Source organism: Fringilla coelebs (genome assembly GCF_963513975.1).
Source record: "Fringilla coelebs genome assembly, chromosome: 7".
NCBI lineage: Eukaryota > Metazoa > Chordata > Aves > Passeriformes > Fringillidae > Fringilla > Fringilla coelebs.
Window position 1 is genome coordinate 13,735,321 of NC_140035.1, and position 16,382 is coordinate 13,751,702.

A 16,382-nucleotide genomic window follows, 5' to 3' on the forward strand; every position below is an offset into this window, starting at 1 on the left:
GAATATGCATTAAAAATTGCTTGTATTCTGGTATAACCTAGAAGTCCTAGTCCATGTCAGCTACAGACAGGCTGTGTATGCACACTTACAGTGACTACATGCCACTGACTGCAGCACAGCATGCAGACAGCCAAACAGATAGCTTTAAATGGCAGCTATAGAGACAAGGCAGCTGGCACCCGAGTCCAGGCTGAAAAACTCACAGTGGAGTATGCAAATTTCCCTCTGCAGCCCAATAAATGCATCTTATTTACAAATAACACCTGCCTGTACATTAAAATACAAATTCCAAGACTAGGGAGAAACCAGGTGTCTCATCTTTAGTCTACCAAAGGCATAGTGGAGCAGATTAAGCATTTTGCCAAAGGTGCCATAGGAAGCCTGTGTCAGAGCCATGACTGGAGTTACCTGTGCTTCAGCCTGTGCTGTAGCCACAGGTTCCTCCTTGTTTTGAGCACAGTATAGTATATATTTTATATATATTATATATATGTGTGTTTTGAGCACATATAGTATATGGTACATGCTGACATAACTACTTTGACCCAGTAAATCCCATCCTCAATTTTCACCTGTTAAAAAGACAGAATCAGTCAGACCGTGAGGGTGAAGGGGGATGATGAGCAACAAAATTTGAAAGTCCTACTTTCAATCTTACCAACTAATAGTAGGGAAAGGAGTCAGCAGCAAGTTTTGCACTTAAAAGAAATAATCAACAGCAGTGGATAGGGGTTTGGGAAGTGGATTTAATAGGTGTGTCTAGATTTGGCTAAGAATGAAAAGAGCATTTTCTTTCCACTGGTTGCTGGCTAATAAAAGCAGAGGGGTGGAATACATCCAACTTGCAAAACTTGAATACAGTTACTGCTATCTGCAAATGGGTGCCCCTCCCCGCTCATGTGAGCTGCACAGGCAAAAGAGAATGACACATGTGCTGTTTCCTTTTCCAGTTGTAGAGGGGTCAGGAGCCAGGCAAGGAGAGCCCGAACAAGAGGAGCATTTTCCTGGGTTCCTCCAGCTGTTCTGTTCAATCCCGCCGTCAGTTCTGAGCAGGGCAGAGAGACTGTCAACACAAATAAGGCATTTTTCAGAGGCGTAAATTATGAGTTCCCCAAACAATGCGACATCTCAACCACGTGAGTACCCTTACCCCCCCTCCCCCTTACAATGAGAGTGGATTTATCAGCTCGTCGCTTAAGGAACAGATTGTCTAATGCATTTGGTATGGGGGGGGGAAAAAATGAGGAATGCCTGAGACTAATCCTGAAGGAAAAAAGTTGTGAAGGAGCTGTTTTCTTTCTTAATTCTTTGTGTTTGTGTGCGCGCGTGTGTGAGGGGAGAACTGAAAGAGGCTCTGCAAACTCTGGCTCCTGAGTAGGACCAAACAAAGTCAGCAACGTTTCTGCCTAAACCCCAGCTTAGAAAAGTTTCATTTGAATGTTTTTCCCTCCCCCCGCCTTCAGGAGTGAAGTTATAGAGCGTTTTGAAAGCGTGCTGACGCTTTTTTAAGATAGTAATGGTGCTGCCCAGCCTGCGTTTAGTCTCAAGCTGTCTGTGTGTAACGTGAGACTCCAGCCACAAACTGACAGCCTATATTTAAAGCCACAATGTGTTTCTGCTCCTGGAAATTTAGAAACACGGGCTTAAGGACAAGCAAGTTGGTTTTTCAGAAAGAGAGGGTACAGGAGGGCAAGTCCTCTGTTTGCGTAACTCTGCATATTTCAGGAAATTTTAAAAGAGAGAATTTGGCCCGAACAGTCAAGTGAGCACAGAGGCTCAGCTGCACTATGGCAGTGTTCACTTTGGGACAGTCTTAAAAAGAAAGGTGAGGGCAGGGGTGGATTATGATTTGATAAGATGTGGAAAACTCTTGAATTTTTGGAGCTGCATTATAGATTTTTTTTTTCTTATGGCTTTAGTATGATCTGTCTTGTTTTAATTGAAGAAAGTAAGTTTGTTTTATTTTTAATAAATAAACTGCCAATATCAGAATTGTTTATCATATGATGGCATCAATAATGAAGGCAGAAAGTGCAGACAGCATCGCTGGGAGCAGCCTGCAATTCAGGGTTTGATCCAGATCCTGCTGCAAGGATATTTCTTCTGTATGGCTGTAGACACTGACCATGTTTCCCAAGCCTTGAATGAGGCAGGCTGGTCCAGCAGAAAAGACACAGCAAGCAGAATCTCTGGAATCCCAACCAGCAATTTCTAGTTACCCTTTAGTCCTTCTTGCAGGTTCTAACCAACAAGAAAGATTAGCTGTTACCTTTATATTTTATTCTGCTTCATTCTGCGGTTTAGAATATTGCAGCTTGTTTTCTATTGCAGCTTGTTTTCTGTTATAGGCAGGAAAGATACAGGCAGGCTAATTAAACGTTCTGAGATCTTGGGTTTAGCACAGCTTGTGTAAATTACTGCTGTTGGTGCTCTCCAAGCATGCCCAGGAGGGTGGTCACGACTCACTGAGGTTCTTCTTGTGTATGGTGAAATATCAACAAGGGTCGAGACCCAATCTTGTATATTTAGTGACAGCCTTGGCCAAGTGACACATCCAGGACCAGCTCTGCAGTTCTGAGTACATCACAGACAGCCTCTCTGGCAGACCCAGGTTGTCAGACCCCACAGAAGGCCCCAGGGGGAAACCGGATGAGGAGTTAGTGCCCCATGGGGCCTTTTGTCTGCTGATAATGAAAAAAAGACAGATGCATCAGGTTCTCCTGGGTTTTCTTCCAAAATGTGGACAGGAATTCTCAGCTTGAACTATTTTAAGATCATGTGATTCTCTCCATGAAAATAGATTGCTTGCAATCCAGCTAGGAGTATTATGGCTGAAAAATAGTTATAATACATTGTCTTTGGTTGCGTGTTTTGGTTTTGTTGTGTTGTTTTGGTTTGCTTTTCTTTGATTAGATGGATAAAATTTATAGATTAGGAACAAAAGTTAAAGAGAAGTCTAATAGTAACAAATTTCTGTATAATGCACGTTTGGCGCATTGATAATGGTTGAAGTTTTGAGGGAAGGTCTTTGGGAAAAGGGTCTTACATCCTAGTAAAATTCCTGCTAATTTTGCAAGAAACAAGACAAGAAACAACTGAAAGTTCAGTGTATTGACAGGCACTGCGCAGCACGGACAGCAGATGTTTGCCAGAGAAGCAGAATAATTGGGAAAACAAATTTGTTTCATAGCCACAGTGAAAATCTTTGAGATGGGTGTGAAAATGCATAAAATAGCCATCAAAAACTTTTTGATACATATTTTGAACATATGAATTCTTTGCTGAATACCTGCAGGTGAGACCACAGAGCAGCTGCCAACTGATGTCAACTGAACAACGTTAAGTTACCTAATTGCTCATGTTCTTTGCTTATCTCCTTGTGTTCACCCATGGCTGATAAGGAATTTTATTCATTCTATAAATGCAGTATGATCCTGTCATTCCGGGGAGGAGCCCGCACTGTTTCAGATTTTAAATACTCAACTCTGTGCAGTCTGTAAATGTATTCTGCCCCTATATGGGGATGCCCCACCATCTCACCTTGGGCACTTCCCATGCCCAGCTCAGATATCCCCCAGATGTCTCAGTGGGCTCTCTGTGCACAGAACAGAGCTGAGGGAGACGGTAACTCCGTGATGCATTTGCTTCCTGCTCACATGTACAAGCAGCAGCTGCCTGACTTAACTATGAAACCTGAGGAACTCCACAGATTTGGCAGTCTCAATTCAGCTGGCAGCTTGTGCCCTCTTCCTGTTAGACTGCAGTGACCCTGTTTTGAGGCAGTGGGACAGCTCAAATGAGGCGAAGGATTAGGACAATAAACGTCACCAAGTCAAAGGTTCAGCCTGGGGAGGCAGTGATCTGTGCAAAGCCGTCTTTATGGGTCAGAGGTGTTCCCCCCCTTTGGAGAAGGTGTTCTGCAATTTACAGGGTTTCATCTGTACCCAGCAGGCTGGGGGCTGGGAATGTTTATCTCGGGTCTCTCATACTCCAAATGCCGGCTGTCAAAGGAGTTAGTGGTTAAGGACAACAATTTGTGGGGGCTTTTCTTCCTCATCACCCATCACCAGATAAAGTCCTTGTCCTGGGGGGATAGGGAAGCAGTGTGTTGTGAGCAACGTAGAAGAACTGGCCCAAAAGGAAACCAAGAATTGGTTGGAACCAAGGACCAAGGCTGGTTCTCAGGCCCTGCCCCAGCTGCAGAGGGAGGAACAGGCTGAGGAAGAGGGTGAAGCAAAGCCTTCTTGAGCTGTATGCGCTCCCTCTGCATTGCCAGGTGTCCTCCAGCAGTAACCCAGGCACTGCCCTGCTCGGGGGAGCAGAGTCTGGTGCTGCCTCTGTTTTACAAGCAGGAGGTCTTGGCTCCATCAGCCCAAGCTTCTCCACCTGCCCCAATGACAGCTGGAGCTTCTGGCAAAATGAGTCACGGATGTGTCTGTCCCCTCAGAGAGGCTGAGACCTTGCAAAGGTGGCCTCAGATAAAGGCAGAGTGACTTCTGGCTGTGAATGGGGAGTGTGGTTCTGAGAACAGCCTTGCCACATCTTCAACTCATGATGAGATATATTTTGGGGCTGCAAACTGGTTATTTTGTATGTTCATGGAGCAATACCACTTGCCTTTCACACAGAGCTTGTGAAAAGCCTTGAATGAACCTTTCAGGTTTTTAATTGTGTTATTCACACCTTGGCAATACATGTGATTTCATTGCCCTTAATCAACAGAAGTGCTTGCCTGTGACAGTAAGTGATAAACAAAAACAGGGGCTATTGATTATGAAAATCTAGCCTTCACTGGTAAACCTGTGAGCATTTATACACAAGGAAACCTACAGATTATAATAACCTCTCATTTTTAGCACAGAAATCTCAAAACGTATCCTACAAGCATTGATGTAAATTGAATGTCTCTGCTTGTATCTTTGTTTCCCACCACTGTGCATATGAATTGGAGAATTTGGCTTTATACCCCAGGGCTCTCCTGACACCCTCATTGTCTGACATATTTATGTGAAAGTCTGGGAATCGAAAGGCTCAGTCTGCACCTAAAATTTCAGTAATTAACAGCAGAAATGTTGGCAAACCGCTGAGCTGGAGAGAATAGGGAGGATGTCGACCCAAATAGGAGTCTGCTGGTTTAAAATACAAAATGTCAGCATTGCTGGGCATCATTAAAAATAAATACACAGTAGATGTTAAAGTAGATGTTAAAGATTCAGGTTGTGGCTAGTTGTGTGCTTAAGCCTGTGAATATCATAGAATTATGCAGTGTCTGCATCTCATTGCTGATACTGCTGCACCTTTCTTTCTAGGCTCTTGTGTAATATACCCTGTATGCATAGCTGTTCAAATGGCTGAGTCCAATCAGCAAAGTCTTTTGTAAAACAGGCTTTCAGAACTGCATTGTCTAATGAAAGTCTGTTTGTGTGTGTGCTCTGTGCAGTGCCTGCCTCTATTGTTGGGGAGGGATCAGTATTCCTATAGCAGGGAGAAATTCAAGCCAACAGAGGGATCTGATTGTGCTAGGTGCTGTACAGCCACCTCTTCTTCAAAAGGCTGGTAAAGAGCAGAGATTACAGGTGGGAGAGGAATGACTGCTCTCCATGGACACTGCTGGTGAGGCAGCTTTTAGCTGGGAAAAGCTGGGGAGGTAGGAGTTGGTTCGATTCCAGCAGAATCACTGGTGCAACTGCTCTTGGCTTCCCACTGCCTAATTCTGTAATGCATGCTCAGGAAAAAAAACATAGCTCAGAAGTTATTTAGCAACTGACCTGCTTGTCTCCCACAGAAAGATCAGAAAGCTTTTGAAAACAGCATTTGACATGAGTAGGAAGTTTGTTTACAATTTTTTGTTTCAAATACAAGTTGTGATAGAAAATCCATGAAAAACCCAGATGCCACAGTGACAAGAATATAGAAACACCTTTAGAGGGCAAGTGTTCGGGCAGCAGACAATTGTGTTTTGCTTCCTTAATTTTCTAACTCAGATGAATTTGACACCATTACCCCAGTAATGAGTAGATGAAAAATTCACCAGCTGCTAAGCATTCTGAAAACTACTTGGAGAATGGAGAAAAGTGTCACTTGGAGAAATCAGGCTTTGTTTACCAACAATTTATGAACATGTATGGAGGAAAGGCCTCTCTTCTCTGGATAATTTGTTTGTAACTGATAACTGCATCAAGTACCAACACTGCAGTGCTATAACAACAGACATGCAGCTCATAATTTCATGCTGAAATAAGATCTGGACTCCTCCGTTTCTTGAAGAGTCAGCACAATCTAATTCACACCAGATTCCTATCTTAGCATGGAAATCAAATGCACTGCCTGTGCTGAACTGATCCCTTATTGCAGATGTACCTTGCACGTGTAGTTTCACCAATGAGACAGCTGGCTAAGTGATTTTCCTCTTAATTAATCATCTCATATGCAAAGGATGCCAGTTTCTCATATCTTCTTCTCTTCTGACATATGTTTCACCACAGGGTTCTTCCTGATGAAGCAGAAAACTTCACTAAAAATCTCAATGGGTTAAACTTGTTCTGCTGCATTAGAGTTTTAAAGTGATTTTTCTTTCCTTTCCTCTGCCTCTCTTTTTCATCTTAAGAGGGAAAAAAGAATTCAGTTATTTCATGAGGGTCTCTACCTCTTTTTTCTCCAGATAAGCCCTGAAACTGAGTTAAGCTTTTTATCAGTAACTTGCAGGGGGGCATTTGAACACACCCTGAGACAGTTCTTTGTTATTGGGAGTGATAAATGCCTATTTTACTGGGGACTACATGTTTAAAATGCCTAGTTTTATGAGCCAATCCACATCATACAGGACATGTGTGACTAGTTCACAGCCATACAGAATCAGACATCAAATCATATATGTGTAGGTGTTCACACTTGTGAGCAGAGGCTCTTTCAGTAACACCAAACCTTTTTTTTATATTTTTTTTATATTTATTGTTGTTTTTTTAAAAACCTACCCTCCTTTGGAAACAAAATACTTATTCAAGAATCAATTCAATCATATTGCATGATTCTATGAACCCCCTCAAACAGTTGAGGAGATTAATTTATGCTGGAAGAGATCTTACAGAATTGTTATTCCAGTTTAAGTTTTTTTTGTAGGCAAACTTCTGTGTGGTTCATCTCATTTTCTGTGAAAAGTGTTCTTACTAAGACAAAAGTAAGATGCTTCTTGTCTGCTAATTGGATGTTTCAAAAATTTCAGTCACTTAAGAAGGGATGAAAAAGCAGGTCTTCATGGCTGACTTTAGGTAAACCAAAATAATCCTTAGGTGAGACAAATAGACCACAAATCATTTAAACACAAGTGATTGAAGAGTTATCTGTCTGAATGAGTAGAGGAAAACAATATTTCTAGTGGATGGTGAAGAGTTACCATAAAATGTAGTCATCAAGAGTTCAGGAAACTTGTGTACACTTTCAAAAACTCTGATGTTTAAAATGACATGCTGGATTTTTATATTTTATTTCTGTCTTCTAGACTATATTGTTGAATTCTGCTTTCAAGATTTTAATAGCATGTATTAGGGCTAGAAGTTTACCAATTTATTATGAAACAGTCTCGTTTTTTATTTCCTGAAACTTTAAAACCAGCACCAATGAGCTAGCTGAGGTTGCTTTTTTAACTGTCAATGGTTTGTGCAAGTAATGGCAATGAGCACACTCCCAGTCCCATCCTACAAAGCAAGCAGGAAATTAAATCCCTGATGTATCTGTGGCCTCTCTCACACCTGCTCTCTCATGCTGTCTAGTTCAGATATCCTCTGCACCTCCTAATCCTACCTGTCCTTTTCTTAGCTCACAAGTAAATGGTCATCTCTGAACATGAGAGACACAGAGGTCCCAGCTGTTAAATACCATTTCCTCCCTTCTCTCAAGGAGCTTCCACAGTCCTGCCAGTGAAAAGGAAGAAAACAGGTCAGGAAAACATAGATCTTTCCCTGTCACCATCTGGGCTGAGGCTTTGTTTCCTTTGGGAGTTGCCCTCTTTTCCTCTCTCCCTCTTCTCTATTGATTTCTCTTTGCTCTCTCATCTTCACAGCTTGCTATGAAACAACACCTCCCCTCTCCAGATCTTTCCTGTCATCACATAGCAATTTTTTATTTACAACTGGGACACGCTTTTTACATTCTGAATGGCATGATTGGGAGAGATTATTAGTGTCTATCCCTCTTGAATTTCCATGATTACATCAGTGGCCTTTGATTTTTGGACTCTCTTGCATAAAATCCAGTTTTCCCCACACTGAACTCATAGGGACCTTTTTTTGGGTTTAAAGAAGCTATGCTACCAGTTACTAGTGGCATTTAAGCCCTTGGTGGAAAGAGGGGCTATACACAGAATTAGGCTGTATCTCTCTCTACAGAAAACCCTGCATAATGTGTTGACTACACCAGGAAACAATTCTGCAGTTGGGAATCAAGTCCCAGCTTCCCCTTTGCTTTAGGAAAAAGGGGTTTTTCACTCTTTCGGAAAACCACTCAGTGTGCTCTGAACACTGTCACTTTTCCTGTTACTCAACCTATCCCTGCTCCAGTTATGAAGAAGAGTGGAGGGAACAACTTCTGCTAACATCACCAAAGCCACCAGAAGAAAAACACCACCAGGTCAGGGAGAAGAGGGCCAGGCTGGCTGGGACTTGGAGCAACATTGTCTAGTGGAAGATGAAGCTGACCGTGGGGGTGTGGTTAGAAACAGGTGCTCTCTAAGGCCCCTTCCAACCCAACCCATTCCATGGTATTAGGATTCAAAGGCTGCTTGCTAGGTCCTTCTCATGAAGACTGTGTCCACCTAATGTGAAGAAATTAATTTTTTTGAGACTTTGCTGATTGCCTTTGGCACTTTACCACCTCCTACTAAGAGCTGTCTACTCAGAATACCCACAGCTCAAGCTATAGGTGGTGACTGGACCCACAAACATCCTTTAAAAAAGGCAAATACCCTTCTTTCTTACCTTTCCTGTAACTGAATGGATCTGATTCCTGACAACACCTCTTCCCAAGTCACCATCCCACACCCTGACCCAAAAATCCAGGTCTGATTTGTACTTGCTGTACAGGGGACAATATGAAATTACTACAAATCCAAGCCATGCCACAACCACATGGTGACTTGGCATGGTGAGAGATGGAAAAGCTGGTGTTGTACAGCCCCCAAAAGAAGCTGCTTTTTTCAAACCATTGGTTATTTAAGTCTTTCCTCTGTCTCCACCTCTCCAATTAATGTCTCCTTCCTACTCATGATTAATAGCAAGCTTTCCACTCACATCCTTCCCATTTCCTCTTGACAAAATAGTCTTTTTCATTGCAAAAGTATATGCTGTTTACTTTGTTTAGTATGTAAATTTCTCAGGGCAGAATGATCTCTCCCTCCATCTCCTTTCTAAACAAGAATCACCAAATAATTATTTGACACTTCGGTGCTCGTGTGGCACTGACCACAGCTGTCCTCCCAGGTTACCTCATCAAGTTGCTGATTCTGGATAGAGATTTCAGCCTCCTGAAGCATGAAGATAAAATGCAAAAAACAACCTTAGGTATGACATCAACTGGTAATGCATATCAAGCTGGAAGGACTTTAGGGGTTTCTCCTTGAAAATATTTTTCCCCTAAACACATTTATTTGTATTCTCTGAGATAGTCTCTAGACTGTGGAGATCAAAGGGAGCTGGAAATCCAGCAGGGTTTTTAAGTGCATTAAAGGTACCGTGTTTCAAGCCACATGCCTGAACATTTAAGCACCATGGAAGAAATGAAGTAGCAGGTGGTAATACCTGTAAACATGATTGTTCTAATCTTAATACTTTTCAATTTGTCAAAGCCTAACTGTGTGACAAAGAGCCAAAATAAAGGATGCTGTGTGCACATGCAGACACACACGAGAGCATAAAACCCAAGGACATTTCAGCCACATTTCTGATTCTGTAAGTCATTTACAGTAACAAGGATGTGTATTTACCAGGCTTATGTGGAACCTGGCAAATCTAAGTATGGCGTGCTTCTTGAGAGATTTGAATACAGAAATGTAATTCCCTGCTGCACTTCTTTTTTGCTGAGGTAAAAAACATAAAATGCCATCCACCATAGAATAGTAGCATATTGTAAATGTCTGCATATTGTGAATATATAGAGAGAGAGACAGTCTATAATGTTCCTCACTTGGCAACTTAGACATTATAAAAATATTTTTAGGTGCTTTCACAGAATCAAAGTGAGCAAAATGAGACTGTTTTTATTACTCCTAAAGAAATGAGAAATTATTAACAAGTGGTGTCTACAAGATCTAACCCCTTTCCTACCATAAGTTTTTGTGCATGTTTGAAACTTCATCAACTTTACATGTTGAAAACTTCATCAGCTAAGATCACCTGAGATCCTGGCCTGTAAACAAATACCTAACTATTTCTGTGTCCTTCCCATTTCTGAGAGTTTCTCAGGAAATGCCTCACTTACTGCAAGCTGCCGTTGCAGTGCTGAAATCTGTTGCTGAGACACTTGTACCCCGAAACCTGAGATTGCTCACATTGATTTGATTGGACTGTGTATCAGAATTTGCTGATTTCAGATCCTAATTTTTTGATACTACAATGCTTCAAATGCCTTGGTTTAGCTCACAGCAGCCTCATCTACTATCACCACAGATTTTATTGAAGGCAAAGTGATTAATGAATGGTAACTAGAGTTCTTGTAGGAAACACTATTGAAGACTGGGGGTAGTGGGGAGCAAAGAAAGATAAACTGATCCTGTGTGCTCCCAAAGAAAACTTCCCGCTGATTCAAGGTTCTTGCACATTAAGAAAAGATGTCTGCGGCTCCTGAGCTCATTTCCCCTGTGGATTAATGATCCATAAGGGATTCTTTGTACCAAGGAGGAGTAAATCACCCCTCCTGCTTTTGGCAGGCAGGAATATAACTGGGGAGATAAATGCTTTTACATTTCTCTGAACTTTGCTGTTGCTCCTGGGTAAAGGATTTCCTTTCTGGAATCCATTAAAATCTGTGACTCTCAGACAAAGACTCTTCTTCCTCCTCCCATGTTCTGTGTGAGATGCTTAATCTCAGCATCCTGGGGACATAACCATTTGTGAGCTGGAAACAGAGCATGAGCTGAGCCCTTCTGCTCTCGAGGTACCTCCTCTGGCTTCCTTTGCTTGCAATGAATGAAACCTTTCATTGCAACAGCCTCTGACTTGTGTCAGAAGGTTCCTGACTGACTGGAGCAACAATGGGTTGGCAGAGAGGTATGAAACTCTTTAAAATGTGGCATTGCTTAATGAATAAAGATCAGCTTTAAACACAGGGGAGAAAGTGAGATGAGGTGCAGTTGCGTGACACTGTTTTTAAGAAAAAAATGCAGCCTGGACTTTTCCTCCCTATTCCTCTCCACAGATTGCATTTCCTTTAAGGAAAAGGTCATGCCTTCTTTCCCAGGCTGCTACAAGCCTTCCCCAGACAGGAAGCATATCCTGTGTCCTGTTTTCTCCAGAGTCCAGCAGCAGAACAGACAGCAGTGTAACTTCCATGCTGCTGCTCCCACTGTGCTGTTTTTAAGTGATCTGAGTACCAAATCTCTGGCTGACTCTTCCCCCCACCTCAATCGTGGTGCAGCCCCAGGGCCTTGCAGAGCTGGCAGCTGCTGTAGATGGCCAGAGGGAGAAATACAAGCCCCTCCCTTTGGAGGTCTGGATGGCTATTTTTGTCAGATATGAAACTGCAGCAGTCATTGGGGGGAGATGTGGGAGGGGGAAAAGCACATGCTCTGTAATTGAAGATTGTCTCTGTGATTTATCCCAGAAGAGAAGGGTAGATTTTCCTCATTGAATGAGAAAAAGAGACCTGGAAACCCTAACAGGTAGCACATGCCCTTTTCCACCCAAGTGATTTCCTTCACAGCTCACACTTGAGAAGAAGCTGAGGACCAACCCTCCCTGGTCATGCCCTGCTGCCTGCAGCACAGAACAAGGTCCAGGACTTTGGCTGGCCAAGGGAAGTTCACCAGGGAAATACAGATAAATGTGGGTGTTCGGCTTTGCAATTGATTTTGCTTTCCACTACTTGGCACTTCAGGGCACCAGCTTGCTGTCTGTGGACATGAGCATCCATATCCCTTAGAGGATAATTTCCTCCCACTCCCCCCTCCACTAAAATATCCTTGGTCAGAGGAGATGTAGCAAGAAATGCAAACTCTGTCCCTTAACAGGCACAAAGCCATGGCGTGTCAGCTGTGCCCAAGGGCTATACATCTCTCCAGACTCCCAGGGCCACACACATCTGTCTTTTCCATTCCCCAGCCTTGCTGGGATATTTCCAATCCATCTTCTAGCTGATGGGATTTGGTACCAATTTTCCCCGTCCTTTGTTTCACTGCCATTGCACAGTGAAGTGATGCTGTAGCATTACCAGAGCTGCCTGTGTCTCCCTTAGCCCTCACCAGCTGTTAGGTTACACCAGCATTGAGGAAAAGAGACTTCCTTTCCCAGGGACAATGCCACCTCTTCCCATCTGATTCTGTAGCAGAATGCTGGTGTAACCAGCATTAAGGAAAAGAGACTTCCTTTCCCAGGGACAGTGCCACCTCTTCCCATCTGCTACAGAATCCATGACAAGTGATGGCCAGGGTGGGTTTGGTCCTGATGGTGATGGTGCTGGGTTTTCTTGACTAACCAGAACTCAAAATTTTTTTAATCTCTGCCCATGGAAGTGCTGCATGGAGCTGATGGGCTGTCTTACCCACCAGAGCCAGTAGCAGATGCTTAATGGAGAGTTAAAGCCCAGGCTGACCATCAAGGGGTCTGAGGAATGGGAAAGTTTTGAGCCAGAATTAGTAATTCAGAGTTTAAATGGGTGCCTTGGGGTATAAAAGCTTCTGCATTTACCAGAGTTTCTCATATGAAGTACTTTAACCTCCTGCTCACATCCGGACTTGGCGCTTGGCGGGACTGAGCCTTGCCTGCCGCTCTTCTTGAATGAGATCTTTTAACTTGGAGTTGAAAGAATTCAGCCTTTGAAGCTCAGCATTCCTGAATGCACAGCTGGTGGCAGGGAGCAGGGAACTCCTCTGTCCAGCTCTCCCAGGTACCTGCAGGGCCTGCAGGGCTGTGTGACCATGACTTTATCATTTTGTCCCCTCCATCTGTGCAGCAGCTGCCCACCCCAGCAATGATAAAGGCTTTTGTCTGAAGCCAGCTGTGCAACCCAGCACAGCACAGAGATGCTGGTAAGCCTAGCCCGTGTCTTGGAATGCAGCCAGGGTAGGGAACAGCTCTGCCACCCCTTCTTCCCTCCTCATTAAGCAGACCACCTACTTCTCTGGCAAAAATGTGCAGTGTAAGGTCTTAAAGAGTTAAAGCCAGACTGCTGTGTATGACCCTTCTTTCTAAAGCATGTGCATCTCCTAGGGAGCACTTCTTGCTGACTCTCTCCTAAAGGGACTCTCAAGAGCAAAGAAGATAGAAGGACAACCCTTAGAGCTCCTGCTTGTGTGTTTAACACTCGTGGGTGTTGCAGGGGAAGAGGGAAAGACTACCACGTCCCGTGAAAGGAGCCAGGTGGATTTAGAAAGGCAGATATTCAGGTCTTGTGGAAGAAGGAATTAAAATTAGCAGAGCAGCCCTGTAAATCTGGGGCCTGAGGCCTGTTTTATCCACTCCTTTAAGTTTTCTATTTGACCTATACAGAGAGAACCAAAAAAATGCAAAAAGGAAGTGGGCTTTACTCCTCTCTTGTAACAGATACATGCTTGTGTCCAAGTGCTGCCATGGCATGAAGAACAGCACAGCTCCCCCTGAAATAAACTGCAGCTCACACATTTCTCAGGGTGGAACTTGGCTCTTAAACAAAATTTAATGGGAGTCTGCTCTGGCTGAACTCTACTTATGACTTCATATTTTCCAGGGCTGTGCTGCTGCTGTTGGCTTGTTCATTTTTCTTTATTTTTTTCTTTTCATTCTCTTTATAGTAATAGGTGTTTCAGTGGGATAACTTGACCTTATGAGACTGTTCCAAAGCATACTTCTCTGAAGGCAGTGGTAAATAGTTTTGATATATTATGAAAGTGCTTTGAGAAATTTGCAGGCTGTCTCATGACTGCTTGAGAAGGCAGACTTCTGCAACCTGTTAGGCAGTATCAACTGGTGAATTAAACTAGGAAGCTGGAAAGCAGAGAAGGCGTACAGAGGTTATATGTTATGTTCCTGGCTTGATTCTATCTTGTTTCTCATACTAATAAAATGGAGCTTTCAAAACTTTCACCATCAGCCCAACTGAGCAGGTGGAATGTGTGAGAGAACGGATTTCAAAGGAAGCAGAAGCAGTTTAGCAGTGAGAGCTCTTGCTGATCCCACCTTGGGTGTGAACCACTTGCTGTTTCACTTGGTGTGTTGGGAAGGTGCCAACAGTGCTTTGAGCCAGCGGTGGCTGCTGCTGCTTGGCCACAGAGCCCCAGGGCTGCTGATGCAGCTGTGGAGGAGCTGCACGGCCGAAGGAAGGATGGAAGGATGGCACAGGGTAACAGCTCTGCCCTTGGGTCCCCATCTGACAGCTGAGAGAGGGACCTGACTTCTGAGTGCACTCCAATAAAATCTTACACAGGAAATACCAAGCCCAGCTCTTTCCATGGCCTTCTACTGTAGTTCAAAGGAGTCACTGGGCTCTGAATGTCTGGAGTTCTCTGCTCTGCTCAGAGCACTCTAGAAAAGAAGTCTGCAGCTTTAGCCAACTGCTTTTCTCTTCATGCTTTTCTTCTGGGGAACTTGTTTTGCCTGCATGTAGATTTTTGATGTACTTCAACCACTCAAAAGAGCATTCCTGCTTTTTGCCCTCTCTGTCTACACCTAGCAAACCTCTCCCTGTTAATGACAGTCAGACTACAGATTGACTTGGATCAATTTGCCAATAAGTAAATAGCCTTCTAAGTAAACAGTAAATATGAATAAATAAATAAATATTAAATGGGGGAAGGGGCTTTCCTTTTGGTGACCTGGTTTTCTGCTTGGAAGGAAAATGTTTAGGAACAAGAATGCCCTTTGCTGCAGGAATGTAGTGGCCAGCTCAAATCACTATTCACTGTCAGCTTTCCTCCATGGATATTTCACACACTTGGAGCAGCCCAAAGGCTTTACAGTAAGTGAAAAATATGTTGGTCAGAGAAGTACCATAGCAAGCATTTGTTGCTATTGAAAACTACTAGACCATATTTCTTTGCTTAATGACACACATTAATCCTCCATTGAAATTTCCATGGCTGTCCAAACTGAATCTGGCTTTAAAGGTTCAAAATACAGTCCAAACTATAGAAATGTAGCATTCTGACCAAAAAAAGGAGCTGGAAAAAGGTCTCAGCAATGTTCCTTTGTTTTTTCCTTTGCTGTTTAAACTACTGAGGATGTCATTTACAAGCTTTGAAATGGTTTCAAAAACATGGGATTTTTTAAATTGATGACCAGAATATGAATATTAGCCAAGTACCCACTGCTACTTCTGTTTTCAGTCCAGTTTTGTAATGAGATGAGTATTATGTGTTCCTGCTGTCTGTCTGCCTAATCATCTGCTCATCCATCTGCCAGTTCTCATCAGGAACTTTTGGGTCCACTGACCAGTCTCAACCAGATTTGAAAGAGAAACAAGAGTCTTGGAAATCAATTTGATTTTCCATGTTGCATGAAAGTCAACCCTGTCTACAGAGAGCCATTCAAGGGAACAGTAAAAAGGACTCCTTATTGAGAGATTAAACTAAATGAAGTTCTTTTCTACTTAAGAATGTAGCAGCATCGAGTTTTGGCATGATTTGTTTCCTTCCATAAACATGACTCTAACTTAACAGGCAAAACACAGAGGGTGAGACCCCATTTAAGCACCTACAGGAGATATCAGGCCCTTCTGACCAGGCATGTTGAAAGCTCTGCAAAAAAAAAAAAAAAAAAGGGTCTCACTATCTCATAGCGAGGTTAAGCCCTCAGCACAAGCTTTGCAAAGGGATAGTTAAGCAGTGCTAACAATAATGTTTGGGATTTATTTTCCCTAATTATAGAAATCTAGGCTTCTTTAAGCTATTCTATGTTTGCTTTTTGGTTGATGGGAAGGGAATTCCCACACCATACTCCAGGATTCACCACACCGTGTGGAGGCTGAATAGAACTTCTTGCAAGAAGGCATGTCAGAACAGAACAGGACAGAATAGCTCCAGCTGGAAGAGACACACAGCTATCATCTCGACCAACTGCTATCAGTATCCTCAGCAGCACCTGTAGAGACAGCTGGGATCACACAGACTCCTTTCCAGCAGTCAAACATCTCGTCAGGCTGGTTATTAGCCTCCCACCTACATGGTCCTTGACATTAGCAATACACTGTTAATGAATTTCACA

The 16,382-nt window shown here is 43.1% G+C and overlaps 1 protein-coding gene across 2 annotated transcripts in view; it reads left to right on the plus strand.

The window, feature by feature from the left end:
• The first annotated feature begins 942 nt into the window (after positions 1 to 942).
• GYPC (glycophorin C (Gerbich blood group)) overlaps positions 943 to 16,382 on the plus strand; it is a 30,476-nt gene continuing 15,036 nt past the window's right edge. For both annotated transcript variants that reach the window (XR_014616316.1, XM_084209566.1), the window contains exon 1: positions 943 to 1,136. Coding sequence is in view for 1 of the 2 variants with exons in the window: in XM_084209566.1 (XP_084065692.1) it covers positions 1,103 to 1,136 (34 nt within the window). In the remaining variant the exon portion in view is untranslated. The remainder of the gene's footprint in view (positions 1,137 to 16,382) is intronic.